Source organism: Protomyctophum parallelum (assembly GCF_964188405.1).
Source record: "Protomyctophum parallelum genome assembly, chromosome: 13".
Taxonomy (NCBI): domain Eukaryota; kingdom Metazoa; phylum Chordata; class Actinopteri; order Myctophiformes; family Myctophidae; genus Protomyctophum; species Protomyctophum parallelum.
The window spans coordinates 10,221,565-10,248,538 of record NC_139708.1 but is presented as its reverse complement, the minus strand read 5'-3'; the positions used below and the strand labels follow the sequence as shown (position 1 = coordinate 10,248,538).

The window sequence follows — 26,974 nt, the reverse complement described above, 5'->3', positions numbered from 1 at the left end:
CCGGGTTAACGGTGGCCGAGATTAGCTGCTCACGGACACACGGACGGACGGAGTGCAAAACATACTCTCCCCCCATGCCTTCGGCCTGGTGGAGACAATAATATTGTAGGCCTATATATTTTTAGTTTTAATCAATCACAGTCAAGTGAAAATGTTTAAAACACTTGCATAAACACACTTACGGCCGAGCTACACTAGGCTTTTTTTTTTACAGACAGTGATAATATATTCGCGCGCACGCACGCACACACACACACACACACACACACACACACACACACACACACACACACACACACACACACACACACACACACACACACACACACACACGCACACGCTCAGACACACCCACACACACACCGAATGGTTACATTTAGCAGCACGTGACCGTTCCTTCTTCCTGGAATGACACGCCTTCTGCTCAGCTGTTTCTTCTTCCTCATTCATCTCCTCAGAGGAACTTTGTCTTGTACAGTTGTACTGTACATGTAGCCTACTTGCTGGCTGCTGCATTTAAACAGGAGGAACATTGAACTTGAATCACAGTCAGAACTCAGAGGACCAGAGGACCTTCTCAGCTGTTTGTCTTCTCTGCGGAGACACACCACAAGGTATAGCCCTGGAACATGACTGCCATGATGATTATCATGACAGTCATGCAGTACCTTTGCCCTGTTTTTTGCGCTCGCTGCATTTACAAGATTTCCGTATATATAAACATTCAGATTTAAAATATAAAGTACTCACAAAGTGTCCCACGGGTGTTAGTTAGTAGCAGCGCCAGCGATTAGAATTGCTGCGTCCCGCGTTGTTTAATAAAAAGCATTTTTGTCCGAGCTCTCCGGCTACTTTTTTCAAACGGGGTTCGTTTGGGAAATCCACAGTTGCACACCGGGAGCGCACTCGCCTATTAGTCTGTATTGGCAGGGCGGTCAGCGTACCTATATCGAACACACCGAGTGCCACCCTCCTCCCGACCGATAGGGGCGCGTAGTTGAAAGCCAATGGCAAAATAACACCTCGGATAAAAATGCTTTTTATTAAACAACGCGGGATGCAGAAATTCTAATCGCTGGCGCTGCTACTAACTAACACCCGTGGGACACTTTGTGAGTACTTTATATTTGAAATGCGAATGTTTATATATTTTAATTCTTTGTAAATGAAGGGTGAAGTTGCGTCATGACTCTCGTATGAATACGAGAGTCATGAATCATGGCTACACAAGGTACAACGTACTGGTAGCGCCGCGGGGGAGTGAAATTGAAAGATCAAGTTGCAAGTCACGTTGCAAGAGGCATCTTGTTTATCTTAATATAAAGTGAATTATCTCGGCGTTTGTTGTGCGAATAATGTTACCTACGTCGAAGATTTGGCATTTGACAGAATCCCTGGACAATTGCTGCTTAGTTAAATCGAAGATTTTGAATGAATTTAAACTCTTTAAATCGAGAGATTTATATGAACCTGAACGAGAACCTGACAACGTTAGACATAATAATGTTCTGTAATGTATATATTTTTTAAATGGTTGCTCAGGTATATATTCTGACGTGCAATCAGAGTGCAATAAACCAGTCTGCAATAGTATTACTGCATGGGCTGGGCTGAGTTGACGCACTTTGAACCCCCCCCCCTCCCTGATTATGATGTTCCTACGTTACCTTACCTCTCCTAGTACAACGACACTCTAATGTGGGCAATATAAAGAATATTGAAAAAGAAATAGACTGCACCTTGTACTTTTTAGTAGTTTAAACTAAATGTGTTTCTGAAACAAACTGCCACAGCCTAAAGATTGATTGATTGATATACATTATTTATTAACAGTTTGCAGAATTGCAGTACATTTCAAGCACAAACTCAATACAAAGACTGTTAACTGTGAGTGGACGACCCAATTAAGCATTACACTTGTTTACACAAGATACATTTGGAGAGCTGTGTTCAACATTGAACTTCACAACAACGGAAATTAGCAAATGTAAAACAGTCAATCAATCAATGGCCTTGTCAAACAAATATGTAATGTGTGTGAATAATATGAAGATTCGCACCGCACCTGTCAGTCTCTAATACACATGGACCCGATTCATTATACTAGACACTACAGAGGAGTCCTCTGTAGTGTCTAGTATAATGAATCGGACCCCCCTTGTCATTTTCCAGGCAGGCTCCACTGCAGAGGACGTGTGACTGTTGAATGTGAACAAAGATTGCATTGCAAACAATCTCGTTTTAAAGTTAAACAGGACAGAGGACACCCTAGTTTCTGAAAACATTGTTATAGACAATGGACTACATAAACTGATTCAGCACAGGTGTGGCCTGCCCTACATACAGTAAAGGCTAACCTTCCCATCAGACAGTAATTGCTAGTAGCTCCACTTCTGTTTAAGCAGTAGCCCTACTGTGTTTTTAAGTGATAACCTGTCTGGGGGAGGGGGGGTGTGGCACTAATGCTGGTAGATTTCCTCATAGGATACTTTGCGTGCACTGTGTGGTGGACTGGTGGTGGTGTGTAATGTTTATGTAAAGCTCCGATTTGTTTGAGCAGAAGGTGTGTTTGTAGTACAGTGTGTTCATCTCTAAAAGGGTGTGTCCATCATTTGTGTTAAGGAACATTTACAAAGTGTAGTGCACCTGTGTGGCTGTGTCTTTCTCTATGATCAACCACTCTTCTTCCTCAGAGTAAAACCACATGGCTCTCTCCTGTGTTTTAACCACTTAAACCCTATACTGTATATATACTCTATTTCATTGACCGGAGTTCCCCAGGGGGGGGAACTTCCTTTTTTCCTCTACAACAATTTTATTTTGATGTGTTGGCCTATGTGACATACCCATTAGAGATGCTAAGTTTCATGTGATATGTCAATGTTATAACAATATCTCAGTTTTCACTTTTCAAAAGTGACTTAATTGACTAGTTTTATTTATATTTTTTATACCACTACCACACAATGCTTTCAGTGTGTTATACTGTGTTTAAGGAATCTGCGTATGCTGCTGGTACTCTGCCTCTCTCTCTCCACTCTTTTCTGCTGGAGGGGGTCGGTGAGGTTAACCTAGCCCTGGTCCAGTGCGTCAGCGAGTCTCTCACTGACTCCCTGTGGTCATCAGCAATTTTCCCACTGCCGTGTGAGGGTTTAGAATTCCCCAAAAATAAACAAAACGACGTAACTACTCACCGAAACAAAGCCTGCTAGACCTTGGCAAAAGTCTATTCTCAAAGCTGGGAAGCATCTCAGGTCCCCAGCTTCTCTCTAAAATGCACTTTGTGCCATTTCAATAAAGCAATGTACCGGATGAGTAACTTCTTCTACTACGGCATTTCCGGGTTGTTCCTGCGCCGATCCACTTGGATGCATTTTATTTCATGACAAAAATTGTGCATTTTAGAGAGAAGCTGGGGAACTGAGACGCTTCCCAGCTTGGAGAATAGACTTTTTCCTATGTCTAGAAAACTTTGTTTCGGTGAGTAGCTACCTGGTTTTGTTTATTTTCGGGGAATTCTAACCCTCCACGACAGTGAGAAATTTTGCTAGCAGCGGAGGCGTGCCCCACAGGGTGTCGGTGAGAAACTCGCTGACGCACTGGACCAGGGCTAAGGTTAACCATGATAGCCTTGTACTTCACCTCCACCTCCTTTTGGTATATCCATACGTAAAGAGACTAAGGGAGTGTCAAAAGCATTCCTCGCTCATGTCAAATACTGCAGATGCCAACTAAAGTGCGATGTAGCATTTCAAGTGGGAAAGGTGCATTGCACTTTAGTTGTCATCTACTCTACAGTAACAGTAACAGAGAATGCTTTGTAAAAAATTGTCCTTTAACACAAATGGATGGATGGATTAACACAAATTACATCAGTACCACACCCAGACAGACAGGTTGTCCGTTTCAAAGAGGACGTTCTTAATCCTAACCGTGAAGCCGATTGTACAAGCTCACAAATCCTTTCCCTATGATGACATGCCCCCAAAAACTTAAACCTTTGTGTGTTTTATGCATATATTTAGCCAATTAATAGTATTACCAGTAGTGAGAAGAGGGAAGTATTAACCGATCTAATAATGAAATTGGATCCATTGGAACACAGGTTGTTATTAACATTTCCTGAAAAGTAATGATTGTGGACATACCAAGGTTTCCACAGACAGCGATGAAATGCAGTTTATTACGTCTGACTGCAACATCTCTTCTGTCCTCTAGATGGCGTCCAAGAAGTCAGGAAACCGAGGGCCAGAGGTTGACGTGGAGGGCTCAATCATCCGCATCCCGCCCCACCACTACATCCATGTACTGGACCAGAATACCAACATCGCCCGCGTGGAGATCGGACCACTCACCTACATCCGCCAGGACAATGAGAGGTGAGGGCCAGGGTGGATAAGGTAGCCTGGCACTTTCATTACCCAATACCCACAGATCTGTGGGGAACTTTTTTGAACCCATGAGATCAGCATGGCCAATGCCATCTAATGGATAAGGTACCTCCTAGAGAGGACTGTTCCCCAAACCCGCTGGATGAAGAGGATGCTCTCTCCATAATGCACATTAATACCGTATCTATAATGGCACCTTTGACAGTGTAGAAGAATGTTGTTAAACAGTGGTTTTCAAAGTGGAGGACCCCAATTTACACTGTAAAATAAAATTGTCAGTGTCATTGTAACTTTGTTCAAAATGGAATCAAATAAACGTTTGGTTCAGTTTGTGTGCACTCTCAGAGTTACAGACAACTAAGGGACAACTGGTGGGACCACCAGTGGTGTGCGTGCACACACCACTGGTGTGTGCGTGCACACACCACTGGTGTGTGCATGCACAGACTAAACTTCCTTATTAATTTACACACTGATTTGTTTGCACACGCACAACTGGCAACAAATGGCATAGCAGCAGAATTTTCTATACGGGAGGCTGGTTCCATACAGCTATCTATCTGAGATTTCTGAGATCTCCATTTTTGATGCGTTCATGCATATTTTTTAACAGTTTGAGTTGTACATAGATTTATTGCTTGTTACAACATTCATAACCTAAACCTACTATTGCAAAAAATTCAACCACACTACTGAATGCATGAAATGCCTGAGTTCACTGTACATTGACTATACACACATTCACCTCCTCAAAATATATGTGAGACTCATGGAGCTGTCACACCGTGTCAAAGGTTTGTTGGATCTCAGTCAATACATTTGATGGCCACAAGGCAACAAGTCTCAACAAGCAGTGTGAGTGTTAATGTTACGTGATGACTCTGTGTTCTTCCCAGGGTGCTGTTCTGTCCCATTCGTATGACCATGGTTCCACCACGCCACTACTGTGTCATCTTCAACCCGGTAGCTCGCGACGACAACGACCAGGTGCTGTTTGACCAGGCAGGTCAGGCTAAACTCCGCCATGCTGACCTGGAGATCCGTCTGACCCAGGACCCCTTCCCCCTCTACCCAGGAGAGGAGATCCAACAGGTGGGTGCGGGCCCTAAAGGAATGGTTCCTCACTGGTTTTGGCACTGGGATACAAATGTTACGTTATCCATGAACACTGAACCAATTTACTACCATCATGGAGTGTGACCTCGTCCAGTTTTGGGTTCTGACCCACTGCGCTGGTTGAGGAATGGTGCAGCTCAGTGATCAGTGGTAGATAATACACAGCTGGTGCAACTCCAGATGTACATCTGTGAAAAAAATGGAAGTGCTGTGTTCATTCAAATTTCCATGAGCACATTCATATCACATTTTATGATGTAGCCAGTTTTGGCACAAAGCCATACCTGACCTACTGATCAGACAGGGGAAGGGAAGTCAAAGACAAGTTCCGTCTGGCATGATCCTGAAGAACTTTGACATGAAATGTTTATTCCATTTAGAGATGTGCATAATTGAGCTACTTCAGCACACTTTGGTGGACAAACTTACAGAGTTGCATACAGTAATTGCATCCATAAGCGCTTAACAATATAGTAACCATTTTCATGGCTCAACAAATTTATTTTGTGAACTTGCAACAACAGAATGCCCTCAATGATAAATCAAAATCAAATGATTTACATAAAGTTTAAGAGAGGGAGGCAGGGAGAGACATGGAGCCTATTTGACCCACACATTAACACGTTGCTGGGGTTATTGCCCGGACAATGCCTTACTTTGCAATGTGTTGTCAGGGCAATAAGCCTGGCAAACTGATAACACTAACTCAAACAATACAAAGGTTTAGCCTGATTTATACTTTGTTGCACACCTGTGTCCTGCACAAAAAAACAGCAGATCTGCAATCTCGCGAGCGGAGGACGCCATCCTATAGCAAAGTATAAATCAGGTGTCGCATTGGGGTCTGTGAAGGTGTGTGACTTGAACTCTTGCCTCTTTCAGGATGTAACCCCTCTTCAGATAGTGTATCCTGACACTGCACTGAGGCTCCAGGCTCTGCTGGACTTCAACGACGGGGCAGAGAAGAGGGTGGCAGGAGACGAGTGGCTCTTCGAAGGTCCAGGTCTGTAGGAAAGTGGTGTCTGGCCGAGGACCCCCTGGGGTCCTTGAGGACGTTACAGGGGGCGTCCCTCCTCAGTGTTTCTGGCAAGTATGCCAGAAACATGTTGCATTTGTTTCACACGGGTCTAAATACGACTCTGCCACAATCCTCTAATACCTAATCCCTCAAGACAGATTCTCCGAAAAACTATAACACAAAAAAGGAAGTTGTTCCCCCACTTTTCTTTTGTTACCGAATGGGTTCCCAGATTGTCTAATGCCTAACATCACACAACTCTAAATAGACACCCGCTTAATACCTCCTCCTACACCTTAATGTCCATTGGTGTAAGAAGTGAACGCAGTTGATGTGAGCTCTTCCTCTGCCACAGGGACCTACATACCCAGGAAGGAGGTGGCGGTGCTGGAGACCATCAAGGCCACGGTCATCCGAGAGAACCAGGCCATCCGGCTGAGGGCTCGCAAGGAGGGCGTGGACCGAAGCGGAGTCCGCAGGGTCACTGGTACTGTGTGCTACGACGGCACCGACACTCATGTGGAATAGAACTGAATAGGATGTCATCTGATTCCAATATGGAAAAACCCTTCCAGAGTTAAACTAAGACTAGTATGATAATAATTGTTATAGTCCCTGAAGGGATATTTTCTTCATAGTCTGTTCAAAACGACAACAAAAAACAACACATAACCATATAGTACAAAACGACATCACACAACACCAGACGATACATGAGGTCCCCTCTGTATAAAACAATCGCATCAACGGGGCAGTTTGTTTAATGCCGTAAAACTCCTGCTGGTATGATATAACACTTATCATTACAGTATATCATTTATAATACAGAAGGTGACTCAGTGCAGGATGATCTTATTTTACAATTTAGGCATTTAGCAGATGCTCTTAACCCAGAGCGATTTAGAGTAAGTAAGAACAAAAATCATGGTGATACATCATTCAAAACATAAAAAAGTCATCATGTATCCTACGTAAGCTTAGGAACCTAACAGTGGAATATCTATCTAAGGAAACTATATGTGTATACATTATAGAGTGCTATGTCTACATAAAGTGCTATTTAAGTTACATAAGTTGAGCCTATCCCCTGTTAAAGAGCATAACTATTATTTCTTATTGATCTGTTTTGCTGTTCAGTAAGTAGTACCACAGTCATTCAGAGTTTTATAATAACATAGCATTTCAAACAGAAGACGACATTCCTTCGCCACCTGCCAACAAGCAATGGGAAATTCAGCCATCATCAGAAGACTAAAATATTTCCTAACAACTTAAGCCCTATATACTATAGCAGATGTAGAAGCCCCCAATGTGTAACACAGTGAGGCATTGTGAGCTTGTAGATATTTAATTTTTTTGAAAACATTTAACTTTGTAACACAGTGAGGCATTGTGAGCTTGTAGATCTTTTAGAAAATGTTTCCTTTTTTTTCCTTTTTCCTATTCTCTTTTTCAAAATATGTACATGCTAGGTGAGGAATGGCTGGTGAGGAAGGTAGGAGCATACTTACCTGGAGCCCATGAAGAAGTTATTGACATTGTCAATGCTTTCATCCTCACTGACAAGGTAACCACCCTCTCTCTCTCTCTCTGTGTGAGAGTTATGCTTTATTACGGTCAGTGGTTTTCAACCCTTTTCACATCAAGGTCCATTATTTATTTGGCATCTGAGCCACGGACTTTGAATATGTTGTCATTGGATAAGATGTTGTCCACAATTCCATGCTGTATTGATGGTACCATAGGAGAGATACTGTAGAGGCGAATGTTGATCAAAAATAACAATTATAGCACATTCTAATTGTGTAGATTTCTTGAAAAATAAGTAATGCAGATGATGCAGGATAACTCTTGAGAGCGTAAAATGAAACCAAAATAACCTGAGGGTCCTTCATTTCACACTCAAGAGTTAAAGATATAAGGGTCCATTTGGTTACCAACTCTCCATTTAGCTGGGGACCACCTGCAACCCCCTCAAGGACCACTGGTTGAGAACCACTGCTTTATTGGCACAATGCCTCTCTCTCCCGTCCGTCCTTTGTAGTTGGCGCTTCACGTGCGCGCTCTGCGTCCCTTCCGGGACGCGGGTGGGCGGGACCGTCACACGGGTGAGGAGTGGCTGGTGACCATGGCGGACAGGGAGGCACACATCCCCTCTGTGGCCGAGGAGGTGGTGGGTGTGGTCAACGTGACCACGCTGACCAGCCGGCAGTACTGTGTCATCATGGACCCTGTGGGCGCTGACGGGAAGCCCCAGCTGGGCCAGAAGAGAGTGGTCAAGGTAAAAAGTACTCGGTTTGTACTTGAGTAAATGGTATCAATAGTGCATTGTAGAAATACCGGAATTAATACTTTGCTTGAGTGTACAAAAGTATTGGTATCAGAATGTACTTAAATGAACAAAAGTAGTATTATTAAGTTAAGTATTTGAACCAGGGGGGCAGTCAGCCAGATATTTCGTGAAGCCTCATTTGAAATCGGTAGTTCATATAATGGCCTGTTGTGGCGCTGGACTGGACCCAAAAAGCCCCATAGCTCCATAGAGGCCCATGTATTTTGGCCCAACTTCACCTAGACTGTATTACCTTAATAAACATGGTCATGAATACTTTCTTCTTCCAGTCACTAGTTTAAAGTCTCATTTCTAATGTCATAATATTCTTTTTGGAAAATTATGGTCCCATTAATTAAAAACATGACCATAAAGTCGCGTATGTTCTGAGGGGCGTGGCTACCGTTACAGTCTATGATCGGGATTCCCCTCCCACTCAAGAGTCTTCTCCTCCCACTCGAGTCAAAATAAAAACCAATGGAGAAGAAGGGGGGAAGTCCCGCCTCGTTGTCTGGGCAGCCAATGACCAGCTGGTACAAAACGGAGCCAGCCAATGGCCAGCTGGTACCAAACGGATCTAGAAAGATGGCGACTTACATCAGGAATTAGCATATTATTACAGGCTTCATTTTACGTTCATGTTAGACCCGGGGAACGCTTTGTCCATATTTTTTACAGTCTATGATTTGAACACTCCGTTACGGACCTCTTTAATGGTCCGATTGGTTCTGTAGGGGGCTTGAACATAATGAGGTAATCGGCATAACATGGCCGTTTCATTCTTTGTCTTAATCAGGACTGACGGAATTATTAATGTACAATGCCGTGCATATATCAACACGGGTACACTTTGATATTTCTGCAATGTCTGCATCACAGTGATGCTATCCAATATCCGTCCATGAAATTAAACTACCGCACAGATTCATGTTTTTTAGATGAACCATATAATAATAGAAGCTTCCCCTGTGTTTGAACTCGGCCAGTCTAATCTCCCATTCTCCTTGAAGCCTAGTAAATCTCTTCCCCTCAGTGTTAATTTTGCCGACTAACACTATGACGAAAAATGTTCAACTACCTTTCACTGACAAACTAAATAAAAACTAAGCTTTGATGACTAAGACTAAAATTGACATAAATAAATGCAAATGGCAAACTAAACTAAAATGTTATCGAGGGACTAGTGGAGAAGAGATCCAGTAGAACTAAACAGTTATTTTAGTTTTGTTGTGCTTGGGTGTTGCACTCTGAAAATTGCAGATCTACCAGCTCACAACGCGTGGCGATGAGCTTGTAGATCGGCTATATTCAATACCAAGTGTAAAATCAACCATTACGACTAAAATCGTATATTTAGTCCGCTAAAAATAGACTCAAAATATGACTAAAACTAAATTAATTTATTCAAAATAAATTAGCTGTCAAAATAACAGTGCTTCCTCTCCCTCTCCTCCTCCTCTTCTGTTTTCAGGGTGAGCGTTCGTTCTTCCTGCAGCCTGGCGAGCACCTGGAGCAGGGCATCCAGGACGTGTACGTGTTGTCTGAAGAGGAGGGCCTGGTCCTCAGAGCTGTGGAGGCCTTCACTGACACTGAGCAGGTGAGGACAGGCGGAGGGGGCAGGGGCCATAATGGCAGTGCTTCCCAAACGTATAGAGTACCCAAGTGCTGACGTCACTCGCTCGGCCCCTGGGAAGTAATTTCTCTATGGAGAATATCATCTTAAATAACTCACTTAATGCCAGTTCTATTTCATCCCTGCTGACCGCAAGAGGCGGTGCTTAAAGCACGGAATGTCCCAGGTCCCCCAACAATGTCACTTGGATGACCTGGAGAGGCTAAATCTCCAGGCCTTAAACTGGTTCTCTTCCTATCTGTCAGGGAGGAGCGTCGCTGTCACCGTTGACGGTTATGTCTCGTCCTCCGCCCCCTTGACATGTGGGGTTCCCCAGGGTTCCATTCTGGGTCCAGACCTTTTCTCCCTTTATATGCTACCCCTTGGTGCTCTGATCAATAGTTTAGAAGGCGTTGCCTATCATTGCTACGCCGATGACACCAAGATATATTTTTCTTTTTTGCATAATGACATCGATAAACTCTCTACCCTTACAGCAATCAATAATTGGATGGCCCAAAACTTCCTTCAGCTCAATTCCAACAAAACAGAGATCCTAATCATAGGCCCTGACAGCATCACCAACGCCGCTCGGCTTTCTCTAGGCCCACTGGCATCCAATATAAACGATTCCGCTAGAAATCTGGGTGTCCTCTTTGACAACCGCATGAACCTGGAATCCCATGTTAAGGTCACCCAGTCCCGTTTCTTTCACCTACGTAACCTCTCAAAAATCCAACCAATCCTCACTTCCCAGACCTAGTAAAAATCATCCATGCTTTCATCTCCTCCCGCCTCTATTATTGCAATGGACTCTACACCACCCTCAGCTCCTCCTCAATCCATAAACTTCAGTACAGAATACAGCCGCCAGGATTCTTACAAACACAAACCGCAGATCTCACATTACTCCTGTGCTTGCTGCACTCCATTGGTTGCCCGTCAATTTCAAAATTCTCTTAATAACATATAAGGCATTACATGGGCTGGCTCCACTTTACATCTCCGAACTACTGCATGCAAAGCCAAACATCAGATCTCTCAGGTCCTTCTGTCTATTCCGACAACTAGACTCAAAACTAAGGGGGACTGTGCATTTGCAGTGGTTGCTCCCACTTTGTGGAACGCCCTGCCCTTTGAGCAAAAAAATGCAGAGTCTGTCGACGGTTTTAAGAACTTGTTAAACGTATTTATTTCGTAAGCACTTTATTTTATGATGTATTTTTACTTGACATATTTGCATTTCAATGTTTTGCTTTCTATTGTTTTTTGTTTGTTTCTTGCCCTTGTTTTAACATTGCTTTACCTGTTGACCACTGTACAGCACTTTGTAACATTGTTTCAAAAGGTGCTCTATAAATAAAATGTACTTACTAAGTGGTAAAGAATTTAAGTAGTACCTTCATGCAACTACAATATTTTGCTCAGAAAACTGCAAGAGAGGCTTGGGCCGTGGCTCAGCGGTCCAGGCACCCTAGCTAGAGCCCAGCCTGGCAGTGTACCGCGGGTTCGACTCCCGATGGCCTTTACTGCATGTCACCCCCCATATCTCTCCCCATGTCCTTCAAAACTGCAACCATGACAGTCCAGTTTTTATGTCTAGATGTTCAAATAATGTACAAATAAGTAAGGCTTTCTGTTGGGCTAGTCACGTTTTGTATGTGGTGTATCTAGCTGAGAACAGATGCCAGCAAACGGAATTGAAGTTAAAAAAAGAAGTGTTGCATCCCTGACTCATACTATGAATGCCAGTAACGATTGGAAAGGGAGGCCACTCCCTCTCATGTTTTTTTTTCCCTTTTCATTTCTAGCTACTTCAATATTTTGTTAGCTTTCTTTACACCTGCTCTTGTCTTCTTCCTCTCACTCTTTTATGGTGTGGAATGATATTAATGGCATGTAAAGAATGGTAAATGGCTGCTTGGTGTTAAAGTATTTAGTTTGAACAAACATTTCTGTACTCATTGCTGGATTGAGTGGTCATTCTGGTACAACTGGTTGTGTAAAAGAACAGAATGCTCCATTCATCACGCAACCTGAATACATACTGTATACTGTATACGTATCGATTCACATGGAATCTTAGGAAAGTGCCCCATCTGGTGGCCATCTGGTTTCGTGTAAAGTCAGCAACAAAAGTTTGGAAACTTAACTTTGGTCCATTATTTCTCCACTTATAAAATACAATACCGATTGCTATTCTTTATCATTTTAATCGTCATTTTAGTCACCTTCTCAACGAGCTATAGATTGTAAGGATCAGGCGTTTGTGGAATGAGCAACACAGCTAAACGTGTGGGTAGTGCCTCCAAAAACTTGCCAAAATGGCAGGATTTCAACCCTTGCTTTGAGTTGCTTAGTGGATTGGATGATTGCACTCTCCCACAGTAATAAGGAAAAAAACAACGCATATTGGCCATTTTTACACTTTATTAATTTTACACTCTGTTAGGGAACTTGGTAGTGGGTGGAAGATCCAAAAGCAGCTGCAACAGCTTGGAACCATGCTGGTCAACTAACCTAGCCACATTTTGCTGTGAGATGGCATCCCATTCCTCAACCAGGTTTTATTACAAGTCAGCCAACTCTAGCACGTACAGCATGCCCAAGCTGATCCCACAAGTGTTCAATTGGGTTGAGATCTGACTCTGGACACATGGCAGGCCATTCCATCCTCTCCTCTCCTCTCCCAAATTATGGGGGTAGGCTACTCTGTGATGATACTGGCTCTGTGGGGGCGAGCGTTGTCAGGAAGATATGGGTTATGGGATCGCCACTGGCTCCAGAATCTTATCTCGATATCTCACTGCATTGAGATTGCCTTCAATGATGACAACTTCAAGTTCTGTCTTGAATGTGAGACAGATACTGTCCCATACCAAGATGTGGCTGCCTGTGGATATTTCAGACGCTACTGAGTTCCCTAACACTGAGTGTAAAAATTGCCAATATGTGTATTTTTTTCCCCTTATTACTGTGGGAGAGAGCAATCATCCAATCCACTAGCAACTCAAAGCAAGGGTTGAATACCAACCACTTGCCTTTTTGGCAAATTCTTTAGAGGCGCTACCCACACGTTTAGCTGTGTCCACGAAAGCCAGATCCTTACAATCTATACCTCGTTGTAAAGGTGACTAATCGACGATCAAAATGATACAGATTGGTATTATTTAAGTGGAGAAATAATGGACCAAAAGTTAAGTTTCCAAACTTAACTTTGCTGAGTTTATATGAGCTGTTTGTCCACATTTTAAACGAATTACTACATTCTAGATGCATTTATATATTCTTTAATCAAAGGTTGACGTTGTGCCATGGTCACTGTCCGGAGTGTCTGCCATGTCATTTCTGGTTAATGTGGTGTAGTTGACTATTGAATACCTATTAAGCTTTCAGACATACGGAGACATACATTTGGGTTACTAAATACTGTGGTATTTAACGTATAACCTTTATAAGTTAGATTATGATGAAACATAACCATGTTTAAACCAATGCCTAAGCTCATATGTCTGCGGCTGTTTGCACAATTATAGGCATTGTCCCAAGGAAAAGAAAAGTAAATAATCTTTGTCTTTTACACATTCTTGATGCATCGAAAATTCCATAGTACCACAGTACGTTTATACTATACTATACTATACTATACGTTTATGTTTGGTGTGGTTGGGGTAAATACAGTATCTGTGATGGGATGGTTTAATAACTGAGAGGCAATGCATGCAGCGTACTGTCCCGCTAACCTATCCACTCTAATGCCCAATGTTTTCTTCCATCCTTGGCTCTAGAATCTTTCCTCTCTTAACTTGTCTGATAAATAGCATTGCTGTTCTCTTCTTCTCGTCCTTTCTTTCTCAAACGCCATCATTCCGTTCTCCTCTCCTCCTCTTCCGGTTCTCTCCGTCCTCTATTTTTGCCTGGACTATTTCATACTATTCTTTTTTTCTCTCCCTTCTATTTCCTACTTGCCTGGACATTTGTTTTCACATTCTTTTTTTCCCCCCTCTCTTCATTCTTGTTCTTTCCTGCTGTCATCTTTCTCCTCTAATGCCTCCTGCGTTCCCTCAGTGCATGTCTCCCATCCCCACAACTCCTCCTCCTTGCCCGGCCTCCCCTCCCTCCCTCCGGTGCATTGCCACGCTAAGCCTCCTCTCGCTCCTCACGTCTCTCCCCCGTTCTCTCTGCCAGGGTGAGGAAGAGGAGGAAGAGGAGGAGGAGGAGCTGGCAACAGAGAGGGCCAAGCGCCCACGCAGGAGCGGAGAAGTCCTGCGTCGGCCCGGGGACCGCTGGATGCTGCGGGGTCCCATCGAGTATGTCCCCCCCGCCACCGTGGAGGTGATGGTGAAACGCACGGCCATGCCACTGGACGAGAACGAGGGCATTTACGTCAGAGACATCAAGACCGGAAAGGTGATCAGCAGCTCCCAAAGGCTGGCTAGTGCAGCCATTCCCAAACCTTTTTATTTATTTTCTCCCTCCCCCGCTGACCCCCATTTGATAACCATTTTGGAACCACAATCTAGAATCTACAACATAGATGGGCAACTGGGCCATCTTCACTAAATGCAGTCAATTCCAAACATGCAAACATAACCCTCTTTATTTACTGTTCAGACTATATAGTAGCTTAATGACTAGTATTACCATTTTATTGGCCTTTATGTCCAATGTATTTGTATTTAAGTTCTAAGTTAAGTTCTAAGTATAACCATTAACCAAATCATTTAAAATGCAGGATTCCAATAAAAAAAATGGCAAAAAGCTCAAGGGGGTGATGTAGTTTGAGCTTGTAGATCGGCTTTTTTAGCTACTTAAGTGTGACAAAGAAGGACAAAGTAGGGCATTAATTTACAACAAAAGAAAATAAATACGGAAATAAGAGGTTTCTGCCTGACAGTAAATGCAATGTGGCCCTCTGCAGTGTGGAAATATAGTGGCCCTCTCCATAATCAAAGTAAGTTACCCATCCCTATTCTATAAGGTAATCCTCTGTGTTTATTGAGTGTACAAAATTGACCCATATCAGTTTGTTTCCATTTATATACTGAGTTGCAGACTTGTGTGTGTGTATATATGGACCCTGAACCCACTGTCGAGAAACAGTGGGCTAGTGGAGGCTACCCATGTGCCGTTGAGCAAGGCACAGAGCTGGGTATTTAGAGTTTGTAGCAGGTAAATCTGATGGCAGACTTTTCTGACGGCAACGTTCTCAGAGAAAGGAACTATTTCATACTCTCTGTTAAACCTCCGATATGCTTTGACATCATTCTGTCCCCCCTGCAGGTGCGTGCGGTGATCGGCCAGTGCTACATGCTGACCCACGACGAGGAGATGTGGGAGAAGGAGCTGCCCCAGAACGTGGAGGCCCTGCTGCTGTCCACCAAAGACCCCCTTGCGGACCGCTCTGACCGGAGCAGTGGAGCGGACAGGAGAGCCAGGGACAAGACCAGGGTGGTGACTTACAGAGTGCCTCACAACGCTGCGGTGCAGGTCTATGACTACAGAGAGAAGAAGGCCAGGTATGCACCGCAGTGGAGGAAAATAACTCTACTCTAACTCCAAGTACTGCAGTCCTATAGTCTAATTTAACCACTTAAGCCCTATTTTATAGCTGAGCTTGTAGATTGGCTATTTTAGCCATGAAAAGAAGAAAAATGCTACATTTCACCCCTAGATACACTGTCAATCTTGAGTGTTCATTTTACTAGTTAGAAAGATAGAGGAATACTGTCCAATGCTCAAGTTGGGGCAAAAAAGCCCCCTTCCGGCCATGGCAGTGTGCCACTCCTGGAATCATCAAAGTAAATTATCTGGGTGGCCTCAATCGTCTGTGAGCAAATTGCCTTAAGATAGGATCTTTGAACCACTCTCTCTATGATCATCTGGGCAGATACTGGTCCCCCAGTTGATAGTCGGGAGAAGTGTTCCTGATCCCAAATCTCCCCAATTGTCCTGCAGTGTAAGCATCTCTGCTGTCGGGCAGAAACCAGCTATGTCCAAAATATTAACTTTTCATTAAAAGAGAGGTTTTTAGAACACAATACTGCCTCATCAAAGTTGGTATGGTGACTTTATACATGGTCAGATACTTTTTTTTTTTTTTTTAAGAGATATTTTTTTGCGGCTTACGCCTTTTATTGTTTTTTTGAAGGGACAGACAGTAGGCTGACAGGAAACGGGAGAGAGATGGGGGAAGACATGCAGTAAAGGCCGTGTCGGGCTCGGGAGTCGAACCCTCGGCACACTGCGACTGGATTACCAGTCGGGTGCCCAGACGGTTACGCTACCGCCTGGGCCATGGTCAGATACTTGAATGTGTCCTTATATAATCACCACTTAATCATCATTCTAAATACAGCTCAAATGGAGTTTTTTTTGACCATTACATTCTTTTTACGTCTGACTTCGTCAAAACTAATCTCCAAAGTTGGAGTTTAGAGGTTTGACAGACAGTTTGGAGGATCAAACTGAGTTAGGAGGTTTAGTCAGAAGCACCTTAATACTTTTAATTGATTCAATATTCATAAAAAAAAAAAAGGTTAGTCATTTGCACTGATTTTATTAAAAAGAATAAAACTGTTGAAAATTTTAGTTGGCTGATTTCTGCCTGACAGCGACAATTTATTATATAAATATTTAGATTGAGAGAGCAATTTATAGATAAATGATGGCTCTTTGTCAGGATGAGGAGGAGGAGGAGCTGATTGGCTCAGGGCCGCTGTGCATCACTGATCCACTACATAGATCATCATGGAGTTGAGGATCTTGACCTGACTGTCTCCATGTAATGCGTTGACAGGGTGGTGTTTGGTCCAGAGATGGTGATGCTGGGACCAGACGAGCAGTTCACAGTGCTGTCACTGTCCGGGGACAAGCCCAAGAGGGCCAATACCATCAAGGCCGTGTGTCTGCTGCTGGGACCCGACTTCTTCACGGACATCATCGTCATTGAGACGGCAGACCACGCCCGCCTACAGCTCCAGCTCAGCTACAACTGGTAAAAAACGCAACACTGCAACATTTTGGTTCATGCGTGGATATAATAGTTTGCTGAGATGCCATAACTACTTAAGCCCTATATACTTCATTGACCAGGGTCTCCCAGAGGTCTGTACTTGGTCCCCTTCTTTTGTAGATCTGCTATTTTCACTATAGCACTATGCCCCCCTCGAAAATGAGATGATGCATAGATTAGTCTAGTGTTATGTGCCAAGATCTTTGTTCAACTCAACCCCTCTTGCAAGTTGCTGTGTACACTACTGGGTTCCTGCAGTACAGGAACTGTAGTCCTAGGATTTCCAAAAGCGAGACACTGACCTCCATGTCTTTCCTTTGTCAACGCAAACGGTGCCTACAAAACTTTCAACTCTTTGTTTACAATCCACTGTGGTCCCTAGATTTCCGAGGTTGACTGATTTGACCCGGTAAGAGCGTGTTTTGGGGCGAGAGTTCTTGTTTGAATGTTTGAGAACCACTGCCCTGGATGAGAGGCCAACATGTTTGTCTGACATGTTGTCTGTCAAATGCATCTTTTACAGTAGGTTGTCTTAATGGAATATATGAAAAAGAAAGGGATGTCCGCACACTGAATTGTAGCTCCCAGGAAAATTCTTTATTTGTTACAACGTTTCGACCACTGTGGGTCGAAACGATATATTCCCTTAATGGAATATATCTCACTCTCTCTTTGTGTTCCTCCCCCATGTGTTTCAGGAATTTTGAAGTGAAGAACCGGTCAGATCTTGGCGAAGCAGCAGCTCTGTTCTCAGTCCCAGACTTCGTGGGCGATGCTTGCAAGGCCATCGCCTCCCGCATCAGAGGAGCCGTCGCCTCCGTGCAGTTTGACGATTTCCACAAGGTCTGCCTTTTAAAAGCAACACATAATTGTAATAAAACCATGCTTTCCAGGCGCGATTGATGAGGCTTTCTGACAATTTCTGATGGCTGAATTAATTAGCATTAAGTGTCTTGAATCGCCCCACACATGTAATTGCCATTTTGAAGTTGAAAAACAGTTGAAAACATTTATTCAGTTACTTACTGTAGTGGAATAATTTATTTCCTTCATTGCACTGGGCTACAGTGACCACACATGACCAATGATGTACTAAAAGCTTGTGTGCTAATGTTGATGAACCGAGCTGTGATTGGTGTACTTTAGTGATGATAGAGATATATATATATATATATATATATATATATATATATATATATATATATTGATACTAAAACCCTGTTCTAGAATGCTAGTCAGTACCATGGCATATTAATGTTGTTCTTGCAGTCATTGATTGACCTGTAACTACAACAGAACGACGTCTCCTTTCTGTCGCCACTCGCCATGTGACCATACAATGCTTATGGAAAACAAATGTATTCGTAAATATATACAAATTACAAAACAACAATGGCATGTGATCTGTAATCTCTCAAGAACAGATTCTGAGCTGTGCGACTGAAACAGTCGGCAGGGGCATTGAGAACGTGTGTACATTGGGGATTAGTGGAATGAAAACATAGGCGCCTGACCGGAAGAGGAGGGCTGAGGGCGGACCAAACCGGCCAACATCCTGTTATCCACATGATTCTATTGCGTGACACTCCCAGAGGAGAGCAGAGGCTGCAGATTTAACTTTTTTTGCAGATGGGTTCCCAAATTGGTTCATCTGTTAATCAGGTGTTTCAATTATGTGTCGGTGTGCAGCACACAACAAATATGTAGGATTCAGTATGCATCGAAGTGCTTTATCGGGCTGCTTCTAAATGGCATCTAAAGACCCTTTCTTATGGCTGTGTGGTTGCAGAACTCCAACCGTATCATCTGCTCTGCTGTGTTCGGCTTCGATGAGAAGCTGGCGGTGCGTCCCAGCCTGCGCTTCGGCCAGAACAACCTGGTCATCAGCAGTGTGGACATCCAGTCTGTGGAGCCGGTGGACCAGAGGACACGAGATGCCCTGCAGAAGAGCGTCCAGCTGGCCATCGAGATCACCACCAACTCCCAGGAGGCTGCCGCACGGTACCGAGCAAAGACACGCACACACGTCACCCACACAGTCAAACCCGCAGCGCTCATTATTTTAACCCAATGGTTTTCAACCCTTTTCATATTAAAGCCCATTGTTTATTGGGTATTTGAGCCACGGACCACCTTTTGATGAGATTTAGCCTCTCAGACCCAAAACTTTATATATTTTGTTGTCGTTGGACAGGATTTTGTACACGATTCCATGCTGTATTGATGTTTGTACCATAGGAGAGATAACAAGCAAATGCTGTGTTGTGTAGACTTCTTGTAAATGTAGTAATGCAGATGTTAACAATAATGTAACTCTTGAGAGCCTAAAATGAAAGCAAATGGACCCGGGAGGGTCCATTTGCTTTCATTTTACCCTCTCAAGAGTTAAAAGATCTATAAGGGTCCATTTGGTTACCAACTCTCCATCATTTAGCTGGGGACCACCTGGAACCCCCTCAAGGCCCACTGGTGATTCCCGGACTACTGGTTGAAAACCACTGATTTAACCCTCTAAGACCTGAGTCCGATTCTGAAAAATCATAACCTACATTTTGGGAAAAACTTAATCTATTTATTTTCATTCAAATTACTTTTGTTTATTGGGTGGAAAGCTCCTGGGGCCCTTCATTGGCCATTGATTGTTATATTTAGGTCATAAAGATGATAAAAACACATATGTCGCAGGGCCCTTGTAAGTGTTAAAAGATGATAAAAACACATATGTCGCGGGGCCCTCGTAAGTGTTAAAAGATGATAAAAACACATATGTCGCGGGGCCCTCGTAAGTGTTAAAAGATGATAAAAACACATATGTCGCGGGGCCCTCGTAAGTGTTAATCCGTCCCTGGAGGCGTTGTGCTTGTAGATTTGCCATTTTCACTACTTTTGTGCGACACTCTTGTATGAGGATGTATAGGTCTTTAATTTACAAAAAACATATTTGAAATGTGGGACCAAATGACACGTGACGAGAAGCTTTCCCACATAGGCTTTCGAGGTCTAAAGTGGGTCCACATTGAACCAAATAACTAAGGATCATCTTACTGCGAAATGTAATTCTCTACATCAATGGTTCTCAACATGAGGTCCAGCCAGGGGTTCACGGGGGTCATCAAAATTAATAAATTATTGATAGTTACATTTAAGTTCACCATTATTGCATAAATGCAACTAGATAATGTGTATAGTACAAGAATTGTCTGTTTTGATCTGAGCTTCACTGTACTCTATACCTAGACATTCTGGAACAAAATGACTAACCATATATCGGATCCAATCATGTCAACAATAAAAAATGTCTAAGATTGGGTCAGAGATTAAAAAATAATTATAATAATCTTGCTTTGAATTCTAGTAGGATGCATATCTCCTCCGCTGTAGTATGATCAAGACAAGTAGGGCATTCATTTATTTAAAAAAACAGTTAAAATATGGAGATAAAAGGTTTCAGTCTGACAGTCATAACAGACCCATTATATTGTTGTTGTCACTGACAACAATATAATGGGTCTGTTATGACTGTCAAACAAGTAAGTATTGCCACATTAAGAAGCTGTTGGAATATTGTGTGATCAACCATTTTGTAATGGTCACGGTGGATGTGTTATTTTGGAGCAGTTTCTTTCATGTTAAAACTAGGTCAGACCACTGGGACATTGAGGGTGCCATTAAGGACTTCAAATAATATTACTAATCATATTACAGTTTTATGAGCTGGGGGCGTGTTGTATGTCATATTGCAATTTTGGGCATGTTAAGAAGCGCTTTCGACACCCCGTGGATTGGGCAAAACGGCCTTGAATTAGTCATGGGTGTGTTTAAGGCGTGTTTGAGACGTACCCAATCAACATCCGTACTATTCTCTTTACCAGTCAGCTGATGTCACATACGGAATGCGCACTTTGGGGATCGTGGTATTACATTTCTTCAGGCTGGCACCATAGAAGACATGACATGACTTTGTCACATTTGGGTTAATTATTCCTATTGCACTGCATGCTGTCACCTTTATGCCTCAAAATAATTTGTTTCTATTGAAAAACACCAGTAAAATAACGTTTATTATATTTTATTTCATTCAAGTCATGATGAAGGAATGAGTTGAATGCTGTGCCTGTGGCCCCGATGGTATATAGTCTTCGCTCGTAGCATTTTATTGAAGAAGACTTGAATCGGGTGTGATACAGCATATGAAAGCAAACTTCCCAAGGATTATGGAGATGTTTTTATTTATTTTTAAGGTTGAGAAATGAAAGAATTATGGCCGTTTCTAATCTCAACATTTTACAAAAAAAGACGCAAAAAAAGGCTGTTGCCATGTCTCATAGAAACAAGTAAATGGGTCTATAAGAATAAGCGCATATAACAGGGGTCTGCAACCTATTTTAAATGAAGTGCCATGTTTTTATTTTCTAGATAGTGAGTCTGCCATATCCAGATTAATTTTAATGACACCACATTAAAATAAAAAAACATATTATATTGTCCACAAATATAAAGTTCTTCCTTCTTTTTAAATATGTTCTTGCACATTGTTATAATGATCATTATATATATCCCCCTGCAGTCAGAGTTCATAGTTTTAATGAATGAATGTGATGCATTGTGAGCTGGTATAGATCTGCTATTTTCAAAAGTAATCTTGGAATTATTTTATTTAATTTTTGGATTAGCCGTCCTTAGTTGGGCAAATGCATTCATCTGGGGATCCTTGACATGGGAATGTGCTGTGTGAGGATCACTGGTTTAAACAACATTAGGAGAAAAGCCCAAATAACCACTTTAGAAACAAGAAAAGCAACCACAAAATAGTACAACTACCAATATTTACAAGCAACTTTACAGCCGCTTATAATAAACAGACATGGCAACACTCTAGCAGCCTCCCAGAGCCAAGTGTAAAATCAAACGGTGCTTGTTGCGTTTATGAGGTGGTCAGACCCACGTCTAATCGTTATGCGCTGAGTGTTTCTAGGTCAAGGGGCTTAATAGCAAATAATTAATTAACATATGGACACTCCCACAATGTTAAAATATTCAGGAACGCCGCATGCCATAATGTGTGTGCGTTCAACACGGGCCGAGTGCGTTCAACACGGGCCGATATGCCTTTCATAATACCATTGTGCGCAGAGCGAGGGCAATTTCTGTATTACCCCATTGTAAAACGGATCTTCAAAATCTGGGCCTGAGTCTCTAGGTCACATACAGTAAGAGCCCCCCACCCTTCAAAGAAGAAAATGGTGCATTCATTTCATTATGTAACATTTGATAATACAACAGAAGTAAATGCAAATCAAATTCCCTCTAACTCTCTCACACTCTGATCTCCCCTCAGTATAGAGGGTATGCACATGCATAAAGTGAGTGGCAAAACTGGCAAAGTGAGTGACCAAGTGAGTTTAACGTCATTTAATGCAATCAGATACGACTTTTCTGTTTGGATGTATGGGCTGTCATATATATACATATATTATTTTTGCCTCTCAGTAGGCGTTCCCGCCTAACTTCCGGGTATGATGGCATAGTCGCGTACCCTCTATTAGAAATGCGTCTAGGAAGCAGACATACCACAGATAAAGGCCTAAAAACGTTGATAAAGAGTGCAACTTCGAATTCAGAGGACAGTGTGTGGATATTGTTAATCGTGAGTGGAAAAGTCAAGTTGCTCACAATGTATAGGCTTAAAGAAGAGTGTTTAGTCCAGTGTTTAGTGTTAATAAAGTTTCTGTGTGTGTGCTCAGCCATGAGGCGGAGCGTCTGGAGCAGCAGGCGCGGGGTAAACTGGAGAGACAGAAGATCACCGACCAGGCTGAGGCAGAGAGAGCCAGGAGGGAACTGCTGGAGCTGGAGGCTCTCAGGTGAACACAACAAGCTCTCATGTTGTTGGTTTTATGAGAAGATTTAAAGAAAAAGCAAAATGTTTCACTTTCAATGTTTTTCTAAAATGTACAAGCTTGCAGCGTGGCATGGGGTGACACGCTGTAAGCTTTTATATCTGCTATTTTTGAGAACCTTTGTTCTAAACCATTGCTTTGTTTTTGCTGTCAAAGTAACCTGAAAATTACAGCAAATGGTGAATGTCAATGGATTACATTATTGATTTCAGTTTTCATGCAGGCGTAAAGGAGTTATGGAAGTATGACTGTGTGTGTGCTTATGTGTGCTTTTTTCCAGTGCGGCGGTGGAGAGCACAGGAGCTGCCAAGGCTGAAGCTCAGTCCAGAGCGGAGGCAGCTCGTATCCAGGGAGAAGCAGCTGTTAATGAGGCTAAACTGAAGGCTGAGGCCCAGAGGATTGAGGCTGTACGTACAGTACCCGTGTGTGTGTGTGTGTGTGTGTGTGTGTGTGTGTGTGTGTGTGTGTGTGTGAGAGACAGCAACTATGAGGGTGTTCGTTTGATTGATAGACATTTTTATTAGGACAAACAGTGAGACAGAGAAAAGAGACAAGACAGACAGATGGAGAAAGGGAATTTCAGTTAAAAGAGCAGTGCTTGGCAGCCACTGCTTGAAAAGGCAGGGAAATCAATATGGCATTTGAAATAAGGATGTGACCTTAAAGTGAGATAGATGTGCAGACGATCACCACTGATGCATGGAAGTGAAGGACATTTTGATTGTGACACAAATACAATAGAGGCGATCTACAAGCTCACAGCATGTCGCATTGCGACTGTTAATTGTGTGATCATAAAACATCTATTACAAATATCTCCACGTTATTTTGTTGAAATAAAATTTAATTTTTGGTCTTACAAATCTTCTTTTGAAGATCATATCTGATAACTTAAATCAAAGCAAATTAAATTAAATTAAAATAAGCACACATTAAACAGCTTTTTACTGTTTAATGAATTAATTGCATTTTTATAGCGCTTTTCCAAGTGCTCAAAGCGCTTTACAATGGTTCGTTCATTCATTCATACATTGGGAGGTGAAGCGGCGAACAGTCGACACCAGCGTCCTCACTTCCCACATTCACACAACAATGGTGGCAAGCTCACAGGTCTAGGTGTGTGGTGTGAGGTAAATGTATTACATTTGGGTCTTACACTCAAGTCTGCGTGGCACGTCAGGCGCACACATTGGTGCGGGAGCGGAGGGTGTTTTTTGGCGAGGTCCCGGGAGGCTGGCCGTGCGCCGTGGCGGCCGAATTGTGCAGCAGCGTTGCTAAACAGCAATCCTGCCCTGAGCTAATGTGACGCGCAGGATTAGTAATGTTAATATGGATTGCAGAAGCCTTGTATCTCCATATCATTTCAATGTTTTGGTTCTTTTGTAAATTCACGAGTGTCACACAAAAGTAGTGAAAATAGCCGATCTACAAGCACTTTTTTTTTAAATGGTTTTGGACATGCAAGTTTTCCACCCAACACAGTAAGGATATCAGTAAGGCTGTGAATGAGTCGTAGGCACAGTGCCAACTGCTCACTGTGCAGTCCAACAACACGACCAACAGTGTGTTATTGCTTTTCTACGACAGCTCTACACGCTTCATGTATTAGTTAACAGATGTGTGTGTGTGTGTGTGTGTGTGTGTGTGTGTGTGTGTGTGTCTGTGTGTGTGTATGGTTAATCATTTTATTCGGCTCAGCCGTCAACTGGACTGGGACTGGACTGTTGCCAAGCAACAAACATTTTCATTACCGCTGGCCAGCTACTCCGTTTCATGTACATATGTCTGTATGAGTGTGCAACCAGTGAAATAAGAGTCTTTGATGGTATACCGCTGCTGTCGGGGAGAAATCTCTTATCTCTGTATTCTATCTTTTTATTTTGGGTTTTTTGTTTTTTCCTTAACGCCCTACTTGATCATACTACAACATCACACTAAAGCATCAAAATGAGCCGATCCACAAGCTCCACCCGGCGTTCTGAGCTTGTAGATCTGCTACTTTTGCTGTTTATGAATTTGAATCCTGAAATTTTGGACATAGTGAGGATTCCACTCGACAGATGTGATTCTGATGGGAGCATTCACCACAAATAGTCGGATCTACAAGCTCACAAAATGGGACAACGCTAACATCAGAGCTTGATTAAGCTATACGATAGATGACGTTAATGTAATTATATTGGAACACCATGACCATAGTCAGTTAAATGTTCCACTGCGGTTATACTCTAGTCATCGCTCATGTCAAGTGAATTACTTGGTTGGAACTTGTATAATGAGGCAATTTGATATCAAACTCTTTATGTTTTTGTACTAATTCCATTTGTTTTGGACAATAACATTTTCTGTTGTAAATCCGTGGCATCGAAGGGCAACCAGATCAGAAATGTAAATGCATCTCTTGTTATTTCTCGGCTTGTTTACATGCACGTTGAATGTGTGTATGTGTGTGTTTGTAGGATGGAGAGCTCCTGCGTCTGGCCAAGGCTCGGGAACAGGAGCTGAACTACAAGAAGGAAGTAAACAATCTGGACGTGGACAAACAGGAGAGACTGGCCCAGATTGAGAGCCAGCGGTTCAAACAGATGGTGGACAGTCTGGGCAGCGACACCATCAAGGAGATGGCCCGGGCTGGGCCTGAGATGCAGGTACACACAGAAACAATGGCTTTGGTTCTTTTCTGTTTTCACAGGAATTTATTTGTGTTTTTACTTTTATCATATATGATTATTTTAAGTAGTCAAAAACATATAACTGGAGAGAAACATATAACCCACCCATACAGAAACTCGATACAATCCGCCAAAAAAGAAAGTGAGAAAATCCAAACCGTAAAATATCACAAAACACAAATGGCATAAAATGGTGTCACAGGAGGGAATAATTTGTTAGTGCACACATTGACACCATATATAACTAACGACTGGAAGTCTAGTTCATAAGTGTATACGTCTAGTATCTGATAGCACTGCTATTGAACTGCTTTCTTATAACCCAGTTGACATGGTTAGACCAATCTCAACAACTTTATCCCTCCTACTCTCACCGTCACTCCCCAATACCTTCATTCTCTCCTCCCTCCCTCCGTCCCTCCCTCCCCTCCTCCAGGTCAAACTGCTTCAGTCATTGGGGCTGAAGTCAACATTGATCACAGATGGCTCTTCGCCTATCAACTTGTTCACCACCGCCAATGGCCTCCTGGGGGCGCTGCCCACCCAGGGACAATGAGGAATGAATGAATGAGTCACCTTCCTCTTCACTTCTCTTCAGGAGATTGTGTTGCCTGGGCCTCTGTGCCTGCCTGTGTTTAGAATCTATTGCACTTTTCCATTTTCTTCCTAATTTCATAGAAAGGATGCAAGAAGGTGGTTTCTCACGAGTTTGTTCCAGCCTTGTTCACTTTGACCATGTTATGGGCTTTTTGACTCTTCTGTTTGGCTCTTATTTCTGTTTGTTTGTGAGGGTTCTATTCTGTATACAGTACATCTATTTTCTACTGCAGTCAATTGCTTCTTGTTCAAGGTAGGTAGGAGTGTTACACTACTGTGTAATGTTTCGAATGGCAAATGTTTGAATAAAATTGTATTCTGCTA

General features: G+C 42.7%; 1 protein-coding gene across 2 annotated transcripts; it reads left to right on the top strand.

Moving 5' to 3' along the window:
- Window positions 1–439: 439 nt before the first annotated feature.
- On the top strand, window positions 440–26,974 carry mvp (major vault protein). Of its 2 annotated transcripts, none has more exons than XM_083779341.1 (17): window positions 440–614; window positions 4,219–4,379; window positions 5,288–5,483; window positions 6,390–6,510; window positions 6,881–7,012; window positions 7,998–8,092; window positions 8,570–8,806; window positions 10,329–10,454; window positions 14,658–14,879; window positions 15,753–15,988; window positions 17,269–17,466; window positions 18,183–18,327; window positions 19,274–19,485; window positions 23,229–23,345; window positions 23,662–23,788; window positions 25,841–26,029; window positions 26,490–26,974. In XM_083779341.1, exons 2-17 carry the CDS (start codon window positions 4,219–4,221, stop codon window positions 26,607–26,609), a joined length of 2,634 nt encoding a protein of 877 aa, XP_083635467.1. In that variant the 5' UTR covers window positions 440–614; the 3' UTR covers window positions 26,610–26,974. The 2 variants fall into 2 exon arrangements, with proteins under 2 accessions (XP_083635467.1, XP_083635468.1); XM_083779342.1 differs by having other exon boundaries at window positions 441–614; window positions 14,664–14,879.